Source organism: Equus asinus, chromosome 13 (assembly GCF_041296235.1).
Source record: "Equus asinus isolate D_3611 breed Donkey chromosome 13, EquAss-T2T_v2, whole genome shotgun sequence".
In the NCBI taxonomy this organism is placed as follows: Eukaryota; Metazoa; Chordata; class Mammalia; order Perissodactyla; family Equidae; genus Equus; species Equus asinus.
The window spans coordinates 58,534,663-58,557,098 of record NC_091802.1 but is presented as its reverse complement, the minus strand read 5'-3'; the positions used below and the strand labels follow the sequence as shown (position 1 = coordinate 58,557,098).

The 22,436-nt window shown below is 56.2% G+C and overlaps 1 protein-coding gene and 1 long non-coding RNA gene across 3 annotated transcripts in view; one reads left to right on the top strand and one right to left on the bottom strand.

Annotated features, from left to right (window-relative positions):
* Positions 1 to 420: 420 nt before the first annotated feature.
* Positions 421 to 5,367, bottom strand: LOC123276397 (uncharacterized). The gene is made up of 3 exons (XR_011493964.1): positions 5,228 to 5,367; positions 1,905 to 2,062; positions 421 to 1,339 (listed from the first exon to the last, which is right to left on the bottom strand). It is a non-coding gene; the product is annotated as an uncharacterized lncRNA (long non-coding RNA).
* Positions 4,267 to 22,436, top strand: part of TIMP2 (TIMP metallopeptidase inhibitor 2) — a 49,502-nt gene continuing 31,332 nt past the window's right edge. Inside the window, exon 1 of one of the 2 annotated variants that reach the window (XM_014863442.3) lies at positions 4,267 to 4,715. In XM_014863442.3, coding sequence (XP_014718928.1) covers positions 4,586 to 4,715 — 130 coding nt within the window. In that variant the 5' untranslated portion in view covers positions 4,267 to 4,585. Of the gene's footprint in view, positions 4,716 to 14,928; positions 15,174 to 22,436 lie in introns of those variants that run through there. The other variant, XM_070483743.1, reaches the window with a different exon arrangement.

Sequence of the window (22,436 nt, the reverse complement as noted above, 5' to 3'; positions counted from 1 at the left end):
TGTAACAGTGCTACACAGAGAGTATAGAAAAACATCCGCATTTCTGCCCCGGGAGCTGTCCATTTTAGGGTTGAAAACTGCTTTCTCCGTACAAGGCGCAGATATGACACCCATCCTGTCACCTAAGTTTCCACCACCGGAGACACTCCACTAACTTTTCCATCGACAGCTTTTTATACATCTGTCTACATCCATGCATGTGTTTAATGTCACATAAGTGAAATATTATGCATGATGTTTACTCATGGACACTTTTTAAAAACAACCTTTGGAATATTCCTTGCCTCCCCTCTCTCCCCTGAGAACCGATGTGGACGGGCTGGTGGGTCACCCCCGGCCCTGTTCTCTGGCCACATGTGGATACCCTGACCCTCCCACATGCATTATTGTTTGCTCGGCAGAAATGGGACCTTGCTGTTTACATCTCTATATTTTGCTTTTCTCGAGGCCAAATATTTTTATTAGTTTCCCTAAGTCAGGGATTATCAACGAAGGCGGTTTTGCCCCCCAGGAGACATTAGGCAATGTCTGGAGACATATTTGGTTGTGACAACTTGGGGGGGTGGGGGTGCTATTTGCATCTAGAAGGTGGAGGCCAGGGAGGTTGCTCAACACCCTGCAGTGAACAGGACGGCCCCGCCAGAGAATGTCTGGCCCAAAGGTCAGCAGGGCCGGGCTGAGAAGCCGGCCCTGGCTGAAGAGGACAAATCTTGAAACGAATGAAATGAAATGAAAATCGAAACGTCCTTTAGCGTGTCCACTGCTGATCATGAAGATGCTTATGTTGACCGTGCAGTGAACTGTGGCCCATCTTTATGCCACAGACGGCCCGATCATTCTTGACTCACCCTCTTGTCATCTTTGGGATGTTCCGTGGTAAACAGCCCTGCCTGCCAGGGAACGTCCAGGACACATATCTGGGTTGGGTGGCACCACCCACCTACTGGGGCTATGATTCTGATGACCAGAGTTGATGGGGGGGGCCCATCGTGACCCCAATGACGGTTGCCCATTCCTCTCTGAGGAATCAGAGGCTTGCATCGCAAACTGCAGAATCGTCCCAACTGCGGGCACACTTCCTGAGCGTGCGGGCCGATCTGAAGGCCTGTCGCACAGCATAGAGCGTCTGGCTCCCCAGAATCTGCCGGAAGGAGTGCGGGGGCTTCAGCTCCGCTCCAGCTGTCTCCAGGGAGGGGATGCTCCACGCTCAGGAGGAAATGGATCTTCTCCAAACTGGGAGGCTGAGTCTTCCAACGCTCGTCCTGGTGCTGGGTGGACAGAGCCTGGTGCAGCCGGGCCTCCAGCCGGAAGCCTATGAGGTCATTCTGACTCTGTTTACCTGAGGGAGCAGGAGGGAGGAGGTGTTGCACTTCCTCCCGGCCCTGGACCACATTTACTCGGCCAAGCCAGGCCCGGGGCATGCTTGCTGGGTATGCTCATGTCACACGCCTGGGACACCTGGGACAGGCTGACAGCTCTGCTGGGCTCCGAGATGGGAAAGTCTTCGAGGGGGAGGCAGGGGCAAGGTGACTGTTTCTGCTGGGAAGTGCTGGCCCCAGGAGCGTGGTCTGAGGGTCCTGGAAGGCCCCCTTCCTGGCTGGCCTGGCAGGCGCTGCCCCCTCCTGTCTATCCTAAGTCCTGCTGGGAGCCAAGGATACAAGCCGAGATCCAGCAGACTGAGGTCAGAACGCACACAGGAGGCCGGGCTGGGGTCTCCTGTATGGCTCCCCTGTTAGCTTGCCCCCCATATCAAAGCAGAGGAGGCAGGTTGGAGAGAGGGTGATAGAGGGAGCTGCCAGCCTCGGGGGCCGCCTTCCTCCTTCCCTCTCCTGCCTGGGTGTGGGACGTCCTAACCCTGTCCTCCCTGCCCGGGGCAGAGGTCAGACCTGCAGCCAGGCCCCCACCTTCATCCTGTGCTGGTGAGCCCTCCTGGCGGTGGAGCAGAGAGCACGGAAAGAGCAGCTTGTTGACGCTAGTGGCCAGATTCTCATCTACTCCCATCTTCAGCAGATTCCATATCTGAGGCCTCAGTTCCCTTCGTTTTGAGATGGGAAGATTCCAACTAGAAGAGGACGCCAGAGAGGGAGGAGAGGTCAGTGGGACTGAGGCTGGGCTCCCGGGAGCCAAGGCCACGGCAGGCACTGGGCGGCAGTAATGGCTGGGGCAGGTCAGGGTGTGATGGGGGACACTGAGTTGGGAAGACGAGGAGGTTTCAGGGACTGCTCTGTCCCTTCACCAGCTCTGCCTTCTGAGAGTCATTTAACACTGGACACCTCAAGCCTCGTGATAACAGCCACCAGTGCACCAGATTTTAGAGCCTTCGGTCAGCCATTCACAGCAATCCCCTAGGAAGGGACTCCTAAGCACTTTGTGGACGGAGAGGCAGGGCTTGGCGAGGCGTCAAGGCAGCTGGGCTGCCAGTCTCCGAGTCACACTGGAGCCTCTGCCCCAACTCCTGTCCACACCACCACAGAGCTCCGTGCTTTCAGGGGAGCCCGCTCCGCCATCTGCTCCACACCCTCAGAACGCTCTGACCTCACTCAGAACAAAACGTGTGCCCCTCCCAGCCCCTCCACCCACCTCCTCTTCCCGCACTGCCCTCCTTCACTGGCTCAGGGGCCTTTCCCATCACTGTCCCCGGGACTTTTGTCTGTTCTGTCCACTTCTGAATGTCTTGCCCTTCAGACAGTGTCCACTGTAGACGCTCAAGTAAGCATTGTGGATGGAAGGAAGGCAAGCAGGGAGAGAGGAGGGAAGGAAGGGAGGGAGGAAGGGAGCCCAGGCCCCTTATTTCCACTACCACCCCCCTCCACACCGTGCAGCCAGCCTTGACCCCGCCCCCTTTTGCAGCACCATTGCTGATGTATTTCTGATTCTCACATGCACTTGGTCACTCACATGCATATCAGCCTGAAAGACTGAGAGCCCCAAAGTTATCTGTTTCTCTCATAAACTGACAAATGGATTTTAGATTCTGTTAAGTTCCGCAGGACTTTGTTCCACTTGTAATAAAAAAGAAAGGAAGAAAGGAAAAGCCTATGGGCAGCCAACATGTTCTAATTTTCCGAATACACTGTGCTTTAAAACGTTAGCATCAAATATCATTTCACAAACAACACAACTCTATTTTACACGTACAAAACCCGATAAAATGACTTTGGGTTTGTCAGGGTGCTAAAAATAACTGCTCTGCCTATTTAACTTTTCTCCAAGTTGTCTGTTTCAAAGCACACGTAAACAGAAAGACACTGTTTTTCCATTCTTTCAATATTTTTCCAGTTTCGTATCTCCAGTCAGCAGTACACCGAGTAGCAGGCAATTATTCTCTCTTTGTGTCATTTTCCTCTGTTTACTTCTCCCCTACTAGATAACAAACGCCCTGCGGGCAGGAGGGAGGTCCTCTGTGGACCAGTACGCTCGCAGAGGGCCCGGCAGGCTGCGGACAGGTAGACAGCGACCCCCGTTGTCACACTCCACATGTGGTCCACACCTTTAAGGTCCTGGCCTTTCTGGAACGCAGACTGTTTTGGGAAAAGTCCTTCAGCTCCCACATTTGCGGGCTAAGGGAGGGAACTGTGAGCAGAGCCCAGCAAAGGCCTTCATCCAATCCTACTGCGTCCTGGGCTCCTGGGCCCACCCTCCTGACTCTTGTTGGCTGGTCAAAAATATGGCCAGTTTATATAAAATCCTGTTTTGTTCATAGTAACCACGCCCACCTCCCCCTCCCACTAAACTGGCCAAGCGCACTTAAAATTCTAAGGCCTCCATTTGAAAGACGAATCCTCAGTAAGCTTCAGGAGGCCACCCACCCACAGCGGGCATGGGGAGGGGGCGGCAGGGAATGACCCCTGCTCCACAGCGCACATCCACTTTGCTCAATGCCTGGCTAGAATCGAAGGGCCCCCAGGGGTGGAAGGGAATCAGGCAGTGTACACCTCCCGCGCCAAGCCTGAGGGGAAGGGGTGCTGGGTGGGCCGCCTGGTGCGCTGGAGGGGTGGGCTGCCAGTCCCAAGTGCTGAGTCAGGGCCCACTGGGGCTGTCCGCCCCGCAGCGCCCCGTTCCCCACCTCTGGCGATCTGGGCGGCTGCGGGGTGTGCCCCGGGCGGTGGGAAGCCAGGTGCGCGGCGGCAGGCCCCTAGACGTGCCCGGCCCGGCACAACAAAAGCTCGGGTTTGGGAGAGGGCCGCGGAGGCGCGGGAGGCGCGCGGGGAGGGGGCGCCGGGAGCTCCCGGGGCCTGCATTGGCCGCCAGCCACCGGGAGGCGGAGCCGCCGATCCCGGCCGCGCGATAAAAGGCCGGCCGGGCCCGCGCCCGCAGCGCACACATCCATAGAAGGCAGTGGAGGCAGCGGCCTGGCCGCGCGTGCTCGCCCACCTCGCCGCCCCTCACCCGCTTTCTTCGCCGCCGCGTAACCCGCTCCCTCGCCCCCCGCCGGCCCCTCGCCGACCCGGCGACAGAGACCGAAGAAAGTTTGTGCGGCGAGTCCGGGCCGGGTGCGGAGGGCGCGCCCGCGGAGCGCTGCGGAGACCCGCGCGGCCCCCGCCCGCCGAGAGGGGAGCGCCCCGAGCCCGCGCCCCCCGCTGCCATGGGCGCCGCGGCCCGCAGCCTGCAGCTGGCGCTCGGCCTCCTGCTGCTGGGGACGCTGCTCCGTCCGGCCGACGCCTGCAGCTGCTCCCCGGTGCACCCGCAACAGGCGTTTTGCAATGCAGATGTAGGTAAGGACAGCGACCGCGCCCCGGCCCGGTGCCCAGCTCCCCCGCGGGGCGCGCGGGACCCCCGAGTTCCGCAGGCGCCCCGCCCGCCCGCATTTTGCAGAGGACCCAGCGCCCGCCTCCCGGCCCTCGGCGCCTTCTCGAATCCTGCAAGTTGATGCCAAAATCGCACTTTCTTTTTCCCTTCCTTCTCTCCCTTTCTTTCCTTCTCTGCTGAGATGCTTCTCAACCTCAAAATTCCACCGAAATTCCGCTGCAGCTCCAGCCCCAGAAAAGGGAGCCAGGGAACGGATTGGGTTTTGGCAGGCGGAGGACCTTGGGATGCCATCACGGGGGCGAGGAGAGTGAGGGACACAGCGTGGGGGGCGGGGGTCTGGACCTCGGTGGGCTGGAGGACAGGGGACCCTAGGAAGAAACTCAACAGGTGAGATGGGAGTTGGTTTCCTCGGGACTAGGGGCTGGATGGGGAAGCACTCTGCCTGGGCCTCTCCCACCAGCTCTGTTTGGGGGCTCACCGGATTAAGCCTGGGCACGATGGAAGCGTCTCTCCCCTCGGCAGGTTCCTGGGCTCAGAGAGGCAGCTGAGAAAAGCCTGCAAAGCCCCATGGCTAGCTCCTTCCTCTGTGCCTGGCACAGGAGGCACCTCTCACAGGCCGGACAGAGAGGAGGGTCCTTGGGTTTGCTGCCCGCCCCCTGTGACTGCTTTTTCAGGACATCCACAGAAATTGGCGACTTTGGGACAAGTAGGGTTGTTGGAATCCCCAGAAAATATCTGTCACCCTCAGGTCTCCTTGCCCCCCAAAGATGGGAGCTAGCAAGGGAGAGAGGAGCCCAGTTATTTGTTCTGATTCACAGAGAGGCAGGAGACAGAAGGGAGAATGCAGCAGAAATGGGAGGAACCAGCTGGGCCCCGGGGGGTTTCCATCCTGCTCTGACACTTGCAGGTCTCTGCTGCCCTGGTGATAGTCAGCCAGGTTTTCCTGGGGCGAGTTTGGTTGAACCAAAAGGACAGAGGTGCAGCAGGTGGGCCTCTGCAGCCCCCTTGGACTTCTCAACAGATTTATTTTCTGCTCCTAAGTCTGTGCCCGCCGAGCATCCTGTTGCCAGGCCAGATGTGGTGAGGCTGGGCTCCCCTCACCTGTGCAGACTCAAAGCCAGGGTCTCCGGGTTTCTTCTGTTGTCAGCCATGCCCTCCTCATCTCCCCCCAACCCCAGGGCTCCTGGCCACACCCTAGTTGGCTGCCTAGCCAGGGAGTCTTAAAGGGGCTACCTGTGGGCCTCCTGTGGCTCAGGCCACCTGGCTTGGAGCCCGGCACGTGCTTCAGAGCACTTCCACGAAACCTGAGTTGGGGGAAAAAGGGTCTGTGCTCCATTGGTTTTGCTGCTCAGCAAGATTACATAGGAAAGCAGAGGCTCCTCCCACTGGGGGAGCCAGGATCAGCCTTCCCTTGGGGTGCCCCTGGGAGTCCAGGCCTGTGCTTCTGACTAGCGAGTCATGGGGCAGAATCGGGTCCAGGCCCGGGAGGAATCCATGACTCGTAAGGCTCCTGGGCTTGGTTGGCAGGAACTGAGTGGGAAGGGCCGGGCCTTGAGGCCACCCTATATTCCTCAGCTGCATGGGGAGAACGACCCACCGGCCACTCCCGTGCTTGCCCAGCATCAGCTGAGGTTGGGGCTGTTTTTGGCTCCAGGTTTGGATCAGGGGGAGCACAGGGTCAGGTTCGAGGAACTTCGGTATGCTTCGAGGCTTACACATTCCTGTCTCCGCCGCCTGGATCTCCTGGCGTTTGTGTCCAGTTCACTGCATCAGGATCATCGTAGAGCCAAAACTTTTAACCCCATCCCAGCTTGGAGGTCCAGTCAGGCCTGCTGGTGCCAGTGCAGGAGATCCCTGGGGCTGCTGTAATGGATTACCGCAGACTGGGGGGGCGTGAAACGACAGGAATCGGTTCTCTCACGTTTTAGGAGGCCCAGAGTTCCAAATCAAGGGCTGGGCAGTGCTGGTTCCTTCCGGGGGCTGTGAGGGAGAGGCTGTTCTAGGCCTGTCTCCTAGCCTCTGCTGGCTCCAGGTGGTCCTTGGCGTTCCTTGGTTGGTAGACACATCACTCCCGTCTCTGCTTTCTCTTCACCTGGCCTTCTCTGTGCGTGTCTGTGTCCAAATTTCCCTCTTCTTATCAGGAGACCAGTCATTGGATTTAGGGCCCACCTTAATCCAGTATGACCTCATCTTAGGTTGATCACATCTGCAAAGACCCTATTTCCAAATAAGGTCACATTCACAGGTTCTGGCTGGACGTGAATTTTAGGGGGATGCTGTTTGAGCCAGCTGCCCAGTCCTGTTTCACAATCAGCCCTTCTGTACTTGGTCAGCTTGGGATGCAGAGCCGAGGCGTTGCAGGGCGGTGGGCTCTGGGTGGCCCTGGAGTAAGCCTCCCGGCCGAGGCAGCGGCCTTTTCCCGTTGCGTCTCCTTTAAGCGGTGCGGCTTCCTGACTTCCTTGACAGTGATTCCCCACTCTGGCAGAGAGCAGAATTGCCTGGGGTCTTTTAAAGATCACTCCAGTCTGGGCGAGACTGTGGCTCAGGCCTCGGCTTTTGTAGTTTTAAGAGCCCAATGGTGATTTCGTGTGCCAGGGCTATGACCCAGGGGTCCAGGGGGGCGGGGGGGGGGGTGCGGGCCAGGTGTGCATTGGGAGTTACTACAGGCTGGCCTTTAATGTGGTGTGCTGGCTCCTTTCATTGCTGGCTGGATGCAGCCATGTTAAATGGCTTGGTGTCTGCAAGAGGCAGTTGGCTTAAGAAGCAGAGCTCTGGCTGCCTGTGTCAGGGTTTCGGGGACGCATCTCCCTAGCTCCTGCAGTCCTGAGAATGGGAAGTGTGCTCGGTGGAAAGAGTTCATTGTGAGGTTATGAGATTTAGGAAGAAGGGGCCGCTGGGTAAGGGGATCTGGCTCCCCCCGAAGGCCTGCTCCCTGTCCTTCCCAGGAAGGTGAGGATGAGCAGGAAGCATTTCATGTCTCAGCACCACTCGGCTGGCCTGCCCCTCCTCTCACCTGATGGAGCCCTGCGCGTCTGCTGCAAGCCTGCGCAGCTCCGGTCATCTGGCTGGACACTGGCTTTGGCCTTGCTCTTCAGCCAGTACCATAGTGTGGGGAGCCTGGAGTCACTTAGCCAGCTGAGCGACTGGGCAGACCCTGTCTGCTTCTGCCAGTTTCTGGAGTCATGGGTCGCTCCAGGAACCCTCTGTATCCAGACAAGAAAATCTCCCCTTGAGTGTGGGTGGCAGTGCCCAAAGCCACATTACTCCAGCAGCATGCCCATGATGCCATCTTTCTCAGGATGTGCCCATCTCCACACACTGCTTTCTGCAGACCCTCTGATGGCCTCTAGCACCAGGTGGAGAAGGGCCCACAGCCAAGGCCATGGGCTGGATGGCAGGGCGAATGGTACCCACTGATGGGACCCAGATAGGGGCCACCCCAGAAAACACGCAGCAAGCGCTCAGAAATGGTTCTGTCTTCACCAGATGTGTGTGCTCGGGAGAGGCAAGGCAGATGAGATGCCTGTGAATTGACTCAGGCCTTAAGGGCATGGGGGCCAGGCTGGCAGTGGCGGGCGCCCTTTAAAGAAACTGTTGGCAACTCTTTCTGCAAAGTGCATACTTGGTCTGTGGTCTATATGTCCTGGTTTTCATATTGGGCTTGTCTGTGTTCAAGAAGCAGTTATGGACTGGCCACTCCCCCCGGGTAGGTAAGGGAAAAAGCAAGATGTCATCCTGTCCCCAGGAGGGGCGCACTAGACGCCAGTGCCAGGCAGTGTGAAGGCGGGTTTAAAACTGTGGGTCGGGCGGGCAGAAGCCCTGCAGATCCCACCTGACCGCCAGGGCATGGTGTGAGGTCAGTCAGACTCGATGTGCTTCGGGCAGATAGTTTAGTAACTGTGTGACAAGGTGAAGTGCATTTGGGGAATCTGAAGATAGAGGGTTCCGATGGGAGGTTGGGGGGTCAGGCCTTGGGGGGACTGGATCTCCTGGGCTCAGTTTTGGATAGTGTCCCTGGAAGGATGTGTTCTCCAGGGGAGTGATGGAACCTGCGTTGGGAGCCGGGAGGAGATGTGTGCAGGGTGTGGAGGCTGCTCTGCGGGGGCGGCAGGTGGATAGAAGGGAGCTCTCCCGGCACCATGCGTGTCCCCTTCTCTGTGATCTGAGCGCACGCTGCCGGCCTGCAGCCTGGGAGCTGCCCCGTCCTCTGGAATTTGCAGTCCTGGCCAGTGGTCCACACGCTGCAGGCAGGCTGGGGTCCTGCCTCTCTCCTCCGCTCTCTCAGCTGGGTTGCCAGGGGGATCCCACTGGTGTGGGCTGCACAGTCCAAATCCTTTGGTGACATTTGGGCACATGGAGAATAGGGGTATAGATGGCTCCCGGGCTTACAGGGCAGGCACGGCAGCACACAGCCACCTTAGTCCTGATGCAGAGCCAGTGATACCTTAAGAGCACCTGCCCTGGACACTCCCTCCACCCCACAATGCGTACACATGCACAAACATGAGACCAAGGGCATGTGGTCCCATGATTAGGATGGTCTTTCTGGAAAGAGAAAGCAGAATTGGGAAATCAAGGTTGGGGAACATGAAGAACCCTGAATTGGAGGACAGGGTCAGGGGACAAGTACCTGGGCATTGTTAAGTGCATCATTAGTGGTGGCAGGGCGAGGGCATGTTTGGACGTGCTAAGCAAAGCCTCTGACTGCCGGGGCAAAGGCTAGAGAGTTCTGGGTGCCGAGCAGGCCGGAGCAGGGGGCTCAGGGCTGGGGGGACCCGAGAGGGAGATTGGGACCAAATGTCACCACTCTGGGTTATCACATGGAGTCTGTGTTCCATCCCAAGGACCCGAGGAGAGCCATCGAGGATGTGCACCTGTGGGATGACAGCAGGCATGGCCCAGGGAGTTCACTGAAAGGCAGACACCTGAACTGGTGTCCTGAATTGGAGCCTCGGGGCACAGGGCGTAGGCACTGGTATTTCTAAGACTGTCCAGGTTGTTCTGACTCCGGCCGAAGTTTGCACAGAGCAGTTGTCTCCAAAGTGGTGTACCCCAGACAATCTTGGTTCAAGAAGAGAATGTTAGAGATGTTTAGTGTACTGATTGACAGCTGCACTTGTCCATGATTTTAAATGGACGGGGAGATGTGGAGAGTGCTTGGCCACGGTTCTGCTTTGTTGCTAGAGGGTCTGAACAAGAAATGGAGACTGCAAGGACCACAGGGTCTTGGGGCGGCATTGGGGAGGGGGGGGGTAGATGAGACGCCCCAGGATGCCAGGAGGAGAGGCAGCGAAAGTGGGGAGGGACAGAGGGAGACTGCTAGACTGAGGGGTGGTCTGGAGCATGAGTGTCTGAGAGGGCGGGTGGATGAAGCTGGCTCCCCCAGCCCAGACCCGCGACCTCCCAGGGCCCACCCCCTGGACCCCTGAGGCCCAGGCTGGCTGGAATCCCGGAGCCTTCGGTGCCTCCATCCGTGTGTGGATGTGCAGCTCCTGGAAAAGTGGCCGAGACCCAGGGGAGTCCCATTTTGGAGATGACAAACTGAGCTGCCCCCTGGGTAAGCTGTGTCCCAGTAGCATCCTGGGTTAAGCTTCTGGAGACCCCAGCAGGCAGACTGGGCAGGTGTTGCTCTAAAAAGCAAGTTGAGGTGTAGTCCTTATAAGGAAGGGTCTCAGCCTGGGGCATATAGACCTCTGTCCAGAGATGTGCCTGGGGGGCCTTGAGCCCCCCAGCTGTGTGTGTGTGTGTGTGTGTGCACGCGTGTGCTCACGTGCATGCTCATGCCCATGTTTTTCTGTGGACAGGGGCCGTGACTTCCACCAGATTGTCAAAACGGTGTGTGACCCCTAAAAGGTTAGTCACTGCCGTTTAAAAAGTCTTTTTACCACCTGTTAGGGACAGTGGAAGACATGGTGGGCAGGGTCACTGGAACCGAAGTGTGGGCAGCCTTGAGCCCAGGTGCAGCAGGAGAGCCTGGAGTCCCGGACTGGGACCCACGGGAGGTTTTCGTGGCCCCGAGAGCTGTTAGGCGTGGGGGCGGGGGTGGGAATGAAGCTGCAGGCAGGAGAGTGATTTTAAGGGGCTTGCAGTCATGCAGGTGAGTGGAGCAGGTACCTGCATGGGGGGAAGGACTCGGGACAGAAGGCAGGTCCCGCACCTGTGGTGGGGGGAGTCAAAGGGCTTGTGAGGATATGGGGGGGTTGCCTCTGTGGTTTGACCTCAGTGCCTGGTGGCCAAGTGTCCCCTCATGTGGTCAGGCCGGGTCGCATTCCCTGTTGAGTTCCACTGGGGGACAGTGACATTGGGCTCTGAACGGGAAGGTCGCCAGCTGTAGCTGCAGGAGGCAGTGGACATGTATGAGGGGACCTTGGAGGGAAGGGGACGTTGGAGCATGTGGAACATGGAGGGAGAGGGAGAGTCCCAAGGAAGCAGGGGAACTTCCAGTTGTAGCAAGTGTGGCGAGGGGCCTGCTCTGCAGCCCCGCAACTCAATCCAGCGGAGTGAGCCCGGGCAAGCGCCCTCGCCCTCGGTTTCTCCATCTCTAAAAAAGAGATGCTAATTTGCCTCCCTCTTGGGGTTGTCGGCCAAGATCACAAGAAACGGCAGGGGTAAGATGCTTAGGGGGCGCCCACCGAGGCTCTCGAGGTTGGGGGCACTGGCTCTTTCTGGGCTGTGGTTGTCACTCGGGTAGGGCAGAGGTGGAGACACAGCTGGGCTCTGGTGCCTCCAAGGGGGAGGCCAGGGTGCAGCCAGGGAACTGGGAGGGAAATGGTGACAGTTCTGTGAGGAGAGTGATGGTGACAGCAACAGCAGTGACAACAGCTGGAGGTGCTGGGTGCTTGGAACCGTATTCCGTGCATTCCTGGTTTAATTCCTAATCATTTTTCCCCATTTTACAGATGATCAAACTGAGGCATGGGCCAATTACATGACTAGGAAATAGCAGAGTGAGAAGAGAGTTTAAAATGAGAGGAGCTGCACACGGCAATTCCAATCCGCGCTGGCGTGGAGGGGGTGGTCTCCAGGGAGCGGTGGCTGCCACGTGGATGGGCGACCACGGAGGGAGAGAAGCTCCTGAGGGCTGACCTTGTGTGTGAGGTCTGCCTGTCGACTGGAGATGAGCTGAATGAATTAAGCCCTACCCTGGCAGCAAAATATTCCGCAGTCATTTTACGGGGTTTTATAGATTCGTGTTTATGACCTAGAATGTTCGGAGTGTGCTTCACAGTCATAGTCAATATGCTGTCACATTTTAAACACCGTCAAACATAACATACGTTTTTTAAAACGCACAACGTTTAAATGTACATTTTAACAGAAAGTTATCCAGTGAATACCCAGGTCAAGAAAACGAACGTCGCTGCCACCCTGAAACCTCTGTTTCTTACTCCTGGTCCCCAGCCCCCCCGCCGCCCCGCTTTCCCTTAGAGATAACCCCTGTCCTGGTTTTTATGGTGAAATTTCCCTGGCTTTTCTTTGTGTTGTTTTACCACTTCTGCATGTATCTTTATATCTCCTTTAAAAAAAAAGTGCACACAGTCCAATGCATGTACAAAGTCCGGAAGCATGTCCCTCAAAATTCTAGGCAGTCGGTGAGGTCAAGGTGATTTTTCTTTTTGCATATCTGCGTTTTCTAAATTTTCTGTGATCAAATGTATTAGTTGTGTAATGACTCTAAAGTCAAAAGGCACTGTGGAAGGAGAGACGGGGCAGAGGGTTTCTTTGAGGCGGGAGAGGCCAAGGGAGGCTGCAGGTGAGAGGGAGCGCCCTGTGCCAGGACAGAAGGCTGTCTCCCAGGGCTGCCTCCTTTGTCTTGTCCTCTGAGATGGAGGCTTTATATTTGACAGCTTCCAGAGGGCCCTGCACTGGGTTTGTCTGGTGTTTCCCAGAGCAGACTCGGGTGGTGCAGGGGGCTGTGTCCTTCCCATCCTCACGGCAGGGGGCACGTGATGGCAGGTGGTCGGCCGGCCTCCTAAGACTCCGCTAGCCTTTCAGGGCTTGGCGAGTTGCACCCACTGTAGCAGCAACGCCTGTTGCTGGAAATACGGTTGCGCTGGGATGCAGCCACGCCCATGTGTAATGCAGTGTCCACAGCTGTTTTGAGCTACAGCAGCAGGGTTGAGTAATTGCAACACGGACCACGTGGCCCGCACAGCAGCGCCTAAAGCACTTCCTCTCTGGCCCTTTACAAGAACTTCTGACCCCGGGGTGAAGTCAGGAGGTCTTACTGCTCAGGTGTGAACTTCCTGATGCCAGCTCACCTCTCACCTGGTTGCCTGCTCCCTGCTTTCCAGGAGCAGGGGAACTTGAGAAGAAATGATGCCTATGGGGTATTCTTCTCCGAACTGACCCCGAAGATACAGTGAAGCCACCCACCTTTTCTGGGCTCTTGAGCCTGTGAGCAAAGTGGCCTAGAAGAGGGAGAAATGAACTTCAAGGCAAAAACTTGGACTTCTGTTGTGGAATGTTCCACGGGTGAAGAGACCCTGAGGTCTCGTCCGTGCATCCAGAACTGGCTCGGGTTGACTGTTTGGCCCTTTCGGGTCTGTCGTGTGGTGATCTTGGTTGTGGCCACCTGCATAGCCTTGCTCAGCACACGGGCCCTGCCTCGGGCTTTCCCGAGGCCCCGCTGATTATAGTCAGAGGCCCTGGTTAGTTAGAAAACACTTCGACAGCTGATTCTTAACCTCACCAAGGACAGAAGAGGAAATGGGCCGACATTTTAGAGAAAAAAAGACAAAAGTGGTTGGTGGTGGGAGAAAAAGCCCGGAGCAGCTAGAAGTGGTTCTGAATCCTGCCTCTCTGCCTCTCTGAGCCTCTTTCCTCTTCCGTAAAAGCAGGATAAAACATCGCAGTCTGCCAGAGTAGACACTGCGTAAATTTCTGATGGATGGGTGAAATAATGCAAAAGCACTGAAGGGGGTCGGTAGATGTTAGTCCCCCCCGCCCCCACTTCTAGAATTTTGAGACCCTGGATGATGCTTCTGAGAAGCCTTGTGGCCTGTGTCCCTGGAGCTCTTCAAGAAGGAAGTCGTGTATGTGGGACGGGAACATAAGCCTTCCCTTTAAAGTCTGTGGCCAGCTCTCTCTTCCTCCTGCAACACGCTTTGCCCAGCTCGCTTCTGCTGCCCTCCTGCCTTCGGTCCAAATCGAGAGCTCAGGGACTGTGGACTTTCAGGGCAGGCCAGATGACAGGAGGGGGACAAGTGCACTTCTCAGTGATCTAAGTAGGAATTTCAGCTTTGATGGTCTGCCACTCTGCCTTTTCCACGCCACCACACCCTGGTCATTCCAGGCGGGTGAGAATTCACTGTGCCGAGTTGGTTGACCCTCCACAAGGCCACCTGGGGGCACTGACATGAGGAGTGGAAAACAAGGACAGGAGTTGGAAGGAAGCCAAGAGTGCACTGGAGCGTTAGACCTGGAGCCTTGAAGGCATGATGCTCTTAGGCTGCGGGTCTGGTGTGTTTTCCCCTGCTCTGTGAAATCTGAGCTCACTATGGCCCTAGGCCATGGAGGGCTCCTCACCCCCAGGCTCCCACACTGAGGGAGATTACCTCATCCGTTTGCCCATGGCCAGGCGGCTGGGGGTGTCCCAGCTGCAGCCACAGCCGGGCACTAGATTCCAGGGTGCTTTCAAGAGACAGCACTGCCTGTCACCCGGAGGAAGGACCAGGGTCCTTCGTGGTGGGTTGCTCTGTTTAGAGAAGAGTGTCTGTTTCCAGAAGGAAGGTGCTGACCCTTGGCCAGGTGGCTTTGGGGGCACACAGCCTCCCTGCTTTGTGGACAAAGGCTTTGATGGATGCACGGCACATACGTCTCTCCTGGGGCCTTTTCTCGACAGCCCTCCTAGTGTTTAACCTTTAATCCTCAGAAGTCCCTGGGAGGAGAGGACCAGCCTGGCCCTGCCCCAGCAGGACCAAGTACTTGGGGAGGAACGGGTCAGAGCAGAGCTCTCATGAGCGTCGCCCGTCCTAGATTCTCAGTGGGCCGTCTCATCCGACATCTTGGCCCAGTTGGCTCCAGTACAGGGAATGGAGGAGCAAACTAGGGTGGTCTTTGCATTCTGTGCATGGGTTCTGGAAAGCCAGGAAAAAAACACCAGGCAAAAGTCACCAATCGTAAGTCTCTTAGAAAAAAATGTCAACTGTCTAGGGCTTTTCTGTACACAAGGACATCACAGCTCTTCTCATCCACAAGGACTCTGTGAGGTTGGTGAGGCCAGTGTCCTCGCCCGCCTGGATGGGGAGCAGTTGGTGACTTGCCCAAGGTCGCGCTGCTGAGGGGTGGTGCCAGGAGTCTAAGGAGCCGCATCCTGGCTCGAGTCGCTGCAAATGGGCTTGGACGTCACAGCCTTGGACTTGCCGTTGCTCTGTTCCATCTGGCCGAGAGGCTTGTAGTCCTTGGAATGGCTGGACTTATAGGTATGTTTCCTCCTAACCTGAGCACTTTAGAGTCTCGGAAGGGCATTTTGGCAACGCGATCAAGGGCTTTAAAAATGAGTCTCCCTTTGATCACACAGCTTTATATCTAGGAATTTTTCTGCAGGGAAATAATTAAGGACACATGCTAGCATTTAGTCACAAGGCTATCCATCACAGTCTTGTTTATCCTCGGGAAATGTTAGAAACACCTGTACATACAGCAGCAGGGAGTGGTTCGCTAAATCACAGCTCTGGATGCTCTGCGGGACCAAATGGTGGAGGATTTTTATTTTTTATTGGGATGTAAAACATTCGGGGAAATTAGACTTTCTTGCGCAAGCGTCTGTTTTCGAATTTTTTTAAGGTGAACTTGAATGATATGTGTTATTTTTAGAGTTTGCTAATGTATAGGTTTAATTCAGTCAACCGTAGTACGGACCCAGACGTTTAAAGCTGGGTTGGTCCCACATCAGTGAAGCAGCTCAGGGAGACGGGACCGCTGAGCAGAGCAGGTCACTGCAGAGGACGGGAGCTGCATGCGAGGAATCGCTAAGCTGTCGTCAGGAGAGCCCAGGCTAGGGGGAAATGTCTTCGATCCAGAAACTGCCTGGAGAGGATAGCAGTGGTGGCTGTGCTAGAACATTCTGGAAGGCTGTCAAAGGCCCTGTAAGCTGTAGTTTTTGGCCGCGTGTTATTTCCCCCTTCCCTAGAGCTTGTCCTTTGCTGAAAGGTGGGTCAACAAGACCCCACTGTGAGGCTAAGGGGCTGTTTTTCTTTGCGGAAAGAGGAGTGGACACAAAACTTTGTGTCTATAGGGCCAAGAAGAGGAACCCAAAAAAGTGCCTGGGTGGGGACTATGGCTGAGCACTTTCCCGTGGGGAGAATTCCTTCTGCCCCTCGCCAGGTCAGGGACCAGATGACCTCTTCAAGGCCCCCTTCCAGCCCCAGCTTGGGGCTTTCGTCCCAGATCAGCTCTCTTGAGACTTAACTTCCCTGAGATCCCCACATTTCAGCCAAGTTTCTGCTGTTGACTTTCTGCTTTCAACACACCAAACCCCGAGAATCAGTTGCTTTGACTTCTTGGGGCCCAAAATCACGTACCCCAAACGAAATTTCTTAATTGTCAAAACTGTAGAGGATGCGCACAGCCCTAGTAACGATGGCAGGAGTGTCCGATTTCTTATTTTGGGTGGGTGACAAAGGGGGCCAGGGCCAGGATTCCTTCTCCCCCACCTCCAGTTGGCTCAGCTCAACAGTGGCATCCTGGAGGAGCGTGTGTCCCCCAGCCCGAGTGGGAGCAGACACTGCCTGAGGGAGAAGGGGCGGGTAAGCATCTTCTGGGAATTCTGACCCTGAAGTGCAACAGCTCTGGGAGGAGCGACACCACAATGAGGAGCATGGTCACCATGCTGCCAGACTGGGGAGGGAAGGACAGCCAATGCCGCGGATGCCTTCCTTAACCCCACGTTGGCCGTCCCTCTGCTCATCGCCCCAGCTGTTTGAGGCAAATCTTTATGATCAGTGGACCCACAACAGGTGTCCTGGCAGGTGCCCACCCTCTGGCTGGCTGGTCACTGTCTCTGACTTCAGCCCTGCTCTGATGTCACAGCACAGCAGCTCTGTCGTTCCCGTGGCAGCAGCCTGCCACGGTTCACCAGTTGGGCAGACGCTGGGCCTCTGGTGGAGGTGGGGGGCTGCGATTCCAGCCAGCTTTGGTCAGTGGGCCCCGGAGACCCCATGTAGACTGCCCAGGGCCGAGGTTTTTGTTGTGTTCCCTCAAGATCCCACATAGGGGTGGGTTCTTTCTGTGCCCGGCTGTTTGTTGAGGCTCCTAAGAGGGCCTTGGAAAATGGGCCAGTGACAGTCTCCAGGCCACATGTCCAGGAGGCTCGTTTGAAAGCCCCTGCCCCGTGGGGCCCACCTCTACGGTCTGTGGGAAGGATGGGTGGTGGAAGCTGGTGGGACAGGCTTGGGGATGAATGTGGTTGTGTGGGGCGGGGGTCATTGTGCAGCAAGAATAGCTGTTGGTAGCAGAGAGTCCTGACCTAGGCTGGGTACCTGGAACCCGTAAGGTTTAAGGGAAACCCGATGATTGACCTTGTCAGGAGACATTTCGTAAGCCGCCAGCGGGATTGGCTGTAAGTGGCCCACCTGGCGAGCTGATGCCCCTATAAGTCTGGAAGAGTCTGCCTTTGTGAAGCTAGTTGAGGAGGTGGTGGAGACACAATGGGCCTGAGCTGGTTCCCCAGCCATCTGGGCTTCTAGAGCTCTCCCAGCTCTGTGCATCAGGCTGTGCATCAGGGGGATAGTTAAACATCACAGATTCACAAGCCCCACCTGCAGGATTTGAGTGAAAAAACCTGCTGAGGGGCCAGGCTAGGACTCACATTCTACCACGACCATGCCCCCCAGGTGATTCTGATGCAGCCAGTCCAAAACCTAGCCAGCTTTAGGAACCACCCCTCTGCACCTTAGCTGAGAGTCAGGAAATGGACAAAAACTGAGGCTCTGGGCTGGACACTGGGTGTCACAGGATGTATTTTTAGAGAGTGAAACTCCAGAGAAATGGATTTTAAAATTTTTCTGTTGTTTGTTTTATCCGGGCTTGGCTTGGATGCCTCCAGTGATGGGTGTCTCACTACCTACTGAGTCAGCCCAATGATTTCAAGACAATCCATTAGAAAGTGCTTCTTTCCACTCCACCAATTTCTACCTCCCTGTAATGTGTTCTCGGTGGTCTAGTTCAGTCAGCTGGAGACACACGGTAAGTACCACCCTCTTCCCCAGACAGCTCGCCAAGCATTTGGGTGTTTCACGTAGTGATGAGAGCTAGCATCTGTATAGATGGCTGCTCCTGTTACCATCCCCATTTTACAGATGAGCAAACTGAGGCACCTGGAGTTGAGGAGCTTGCACTAGTCACACAGTTAGGTAATACTCTTCACTACCACCCTATGCCGTTCTAGACTTTTCTATCGCCTGCAAGCCCCGCTCCAAACATTCTTGGTTCCTTAGGACTTTTCTTCCTGTGACCTGTTTTGTTTGTTTTTTCATTCTCCTCCTGAACGCTGAGGCTCTGGCCCTTCTCCCCATCCTTGTCACTCAGCTTTGTCTGGATGCTGTCTGGAAGGACACATCTCTCCGTTATTCAGATTTCTCCCTTATTTAGTAAAGTTGTAGTTCTCATTTAGTGTAGGTTTCTTAGTAATTTCTAAGCATTTCAGGAGTTACAGTTTGATTTTGAAACTTTTTTCCCATGACAGCGTCTGGTTAGACATTGCTAGGCATAGACACCTCTTACCTTTTGAAAGTTGTTTGTTCACACGTCTGACCATCGGCTCCCTGCATGTGGGACCGACCGGCTGTGTTTGTGTCTCTTTGGGAGGAGAGGCTGACTGCGCCTTCCTGGGAGCCAGGCATGGTTCTGATGCCTCCCAGGCTCCCGTTTGACACTCACAGCGCCCCGTGGCGTGGGATAGGGTGGGCGCTCCTGGGGCGTTGGCAGACCTCTTCCACAGTCCGTCCGGTTGATCCAAGTGCCTCTTTCACGCTGGTGTCTGGATCGGACCATTACCCGGCTTGTTCCAGGCACTTCTATCAACGCAGGTAAAGATCCCACTGGCTCTGGGTGGCCACGTCTCTGCCAACTCCTGGCTCACTGCCGGCTCCAGCCTTTGACTCTGGCGTTGCTTCTTGAGAGCTGGCTTCTCCCGTTTGCACTGGGACAGTCGTATTTGAGGACTCACGTGGGAGTTGTAGACACGTTCCCGATATGTCTTGTCTTGTTGGGTTTGCCCAGGTGTTCAGGCCTGTTACAGATCTTCTGAGCTGGAGGCTGGCGTTCTGGCCCCACGGCTGGTTGTCCATCTCCCCGTGGGTGATGGGGTGTGGTGGGTGACCACGTCTAGAATCGATAAGCTTAGAGTCAGACGCTCAGTCCTTGACTCAGAAGAGCCTGTTGGTGCCCCAGACTTATCTACCCTTGCTTCAGACATAACGTGAACAAGCTGCTTTGTGTGGGTGCAGTTGAGTCGGCAGCAGTTGAGAAGCTGTATCGAAAAGGAGGGTAGGAGGCCGTCAGACCCGCAGACGGAAAGCTGCAACCGAGGACGAGGACATAGGAAGCTGTAAAAAGGCAACTTAAGAAACCCAGAGTATATTCTGGGGTCATTCGTTTAGAGGAACGCTGTCTTATACGTCTTAAAAGCCCTTGAGGGACTCCCGATATTATAGTCCTAAAGATAATCCAGAGTTTTCAAAAAAAGGTCAAAGTCTATTCTTTGTAGTCTAAGAAGACAGAGAAATGATGTACTTTACATATGAAAGAGTAAGCTTTAATTATATGGAAATGTTCTCTCTCTGGCCATGCCAGCTAATGGGAGCCCTTCTATATCTATTTTTAAATGTTTCAAAGAAAAAGTGCTACCCGGTGTCACCCGGCGCCGAGTCTGTGGGCCTGTGGAGGAAGGCAGGAGCGTTTTCCCGGCTGCTGTGAAAGTTGGGGGATGTGCTTGGAGGAAGGAGGAGCCGGACCTGGGCTGGGAACTGTGGGCAGGATGGTCGGGGGCCGTCCGTTTGAGGAAGAAGGACCCGCATGAGCACAGTTGTGGTGTCGGACCTGGGTGGGGGGCATTTGGGAATGGCAAGGAGCCTGGCCAGCCATGCCCAGCTGGGAGAAGGGGGCCGGATCATGAGCTGCTGGAACATTCTCAAGCCTGCAAGCCAGGGATTGCCCAACTGACTTTGAAGAGATAGTTCACTGAGCACATTCCTGGGCCCCTCCCCACAAAGGCTGGGATAGGATCAGTCTGGGGCGGGGCCCCAGAATCTGCATTTTAACTGGCAGCTCAGGTGACCCGTGGTGCAGGTGGCCTGTGGCAGTGTTTGGAGACTTGCCGGTGTGGACAACAGGGAGCTGTTTTAGATGCTGGAAGTTGCGTGGCTGCCTGAATTAGAGTGCTGGCTCCAGCCTGGAGGAGGGGGGAGGGGAGGGGGGGGCCGCCACGGGAGTGGGGGAAGGGGAGGACAGGCTGGTTATCAGGCTTTGGGAGGGGCTCAGGGGAGAGACCGGCGGGCTCAGCTTCTGTGGGGCGAGGGGCTGGCGAGGAGGGGCAGATCCAGACACGGATACTGGGCAGAGTCCTTTACTGGGGCTTTGCTGCTCCCAGTGTGGTCCGTGGGCCAGCAGCATCGCATCCCTGGGAGCTCCTTAGAAATCAGCGTCTCGGGCCTCCCTCAGACCTGCTGAGTCGGAACCCGACTTTCAGCAAGGTTCAAGAAGCACTGTGCCAGGTCTTGCCTTGCAGTGTTCAAGTAAAATACTTGAATGGAAAGGGAGAGGGTGCTCCGTTCTGTGGACTCAGGTGAGTGCACGCAGAGCACGCTAAGGCTCGACTCAGTACCAGAGGCTAAGGGCCTCTCAGAGTCACGGGAGGTCAGAGGTCAGATGAGAACAAAGCTCAACCCAGGGTGGAGTTCTGGCTCCCAACTCTGGCCACATCAGCTTCAGGGGAAGATGCTGGGATCAGGGGTCTTCCTGCTCTGACTTGAATCCTCGCTGCACAGCTTATCAGCTCTGCGGCCTTCGGCAAGTTACTTAACCTCTCTGAATCGGTTTCCCCATTAGAAAATGGGGCTAGGAATAGACATGGTGAGACGGTGTGTGCAAAGTGTGTGAATAGCCTGAGTCACCAGGGCCTGCCGGCACGTGGGTCTACGTGGTAGTCGATGTCATGTCCACACAGCAGGCTCCGTTTTACCCTCTTATGTTCATCTATGTACTTCATTTGTCTGTGAAATCACACACAGTCCCAGGGGCTCAGATAACACCTTGGATCACATTGGGGTGGGTTCCAGCCAACAATATGGTGTGTGTGAGGCCATCGCCGACCCCGAGCTCTCCAAGGGGATGGCATCGGTGTGTTGGTTACTGGAATAGAGTGCAGAAGTTTCGCGTCATCCTGACCCCGCCACGGTGGGCGTTGTGGTCCCTGGGGGTCTGGCAGCACCACTGGAGCTTGCAGCATTGTCACAACAAACCCCAGCAATTGGAGGGCCTGGTCTTTGTCACAACCACCATGTGTTAGCTGTGCCACCTCCCACTGTGAGCACTGGCCGTGGGTGGGTCCTCGGTGGCACATACGTGTCATGCCTTAGTGGCCCTGAGTGGGCAGCATATGCCTCTTGTACACCTGCAGAAACCGGAGGTCACAGGGGGTTATGGCAGGACCTGATGTCTGTGCCGGGAAGCATGGCCTCCGATCCTGGTGGCCTCCTCACGGCTGTAGGGCTCCCTGGAGTCTCCTTGCGGGGTGAGAAGGCAGGAGGACTGCCGACGGCCTGGTGCTTCCCTGCCACCTGTGAGGAGGGTCCCCTCTGGTGGCGTGGAAGGTGTCTGCTTCTGCTGGACAGCTATCTGAGCCACGGGCTGGCTCCACACGCTGGCCCACAGGGGGTGAGTGAGGAGAACGGCCCAGTGTCCACTTAGCGCTGCCGGAGGCCAGATGGGTGTCCACCCGCCTTCCCGCCTGCTGCTCTGAGTGGGGCTTCTATGGGGACAGGGCCGTGGTTTTCCCCAGTGGTCGAAGGCAGCCGGCGTGGGGCAGCCTGATCAGCTCTGGGGGAGCAGGACTGGGAGACCAGAGGGTGATGGGACGCCTAGAACACTCTGGTCTCAAGCTAGCAGACAGGGAAGTGCTGGGAGGTGACAGAGTGGAGCAGCTGGCATGTGGGTGTAGGGTGTGCCGGTGACACAGGGTTTTCAGTTCCTAAACTGTGGAGCTCACTCGTTTCTGAACTTTGTCCCCAAGATCTCTGTTCAGATGTTTTAAGTTTTCATTCATTCGCATGTCTCCAGGAAAACCAACTTGGCAGTTTTGGGGTGCCCGCCCAGGTGGGCCTGGCTCAGGGTGTACGGTGGGGCACTCCAGAGGGGGAGAGGCTTGGCCAGGTTTCCTGATTGTCACCGGTTAATGAGGGTGTGGGCCAGTGGCTCCAGGCACTGGATAGGCTTTGGGTCTGGGGGTGCGATTTTCCCCATTCTCTCCAGGTGTCTTCCAACACAGATGAAGGGACGTTCACAGCTGCCCCGACCTCGCCGCACCTGTTGGACACCCTGTGGCCATCCCCAGGGGTGGGAAAAGCTCAGTGTTCGGCATTTAAGACCCAGGTTGAAACCCAGCCTCCTCCCTGTGAGCTGGGAGAGTTATTGAGTCTCTCGGAGCTTCCGTTTCTTTGTGCGGCTGCGTGCTTTCCTTGCTGGGT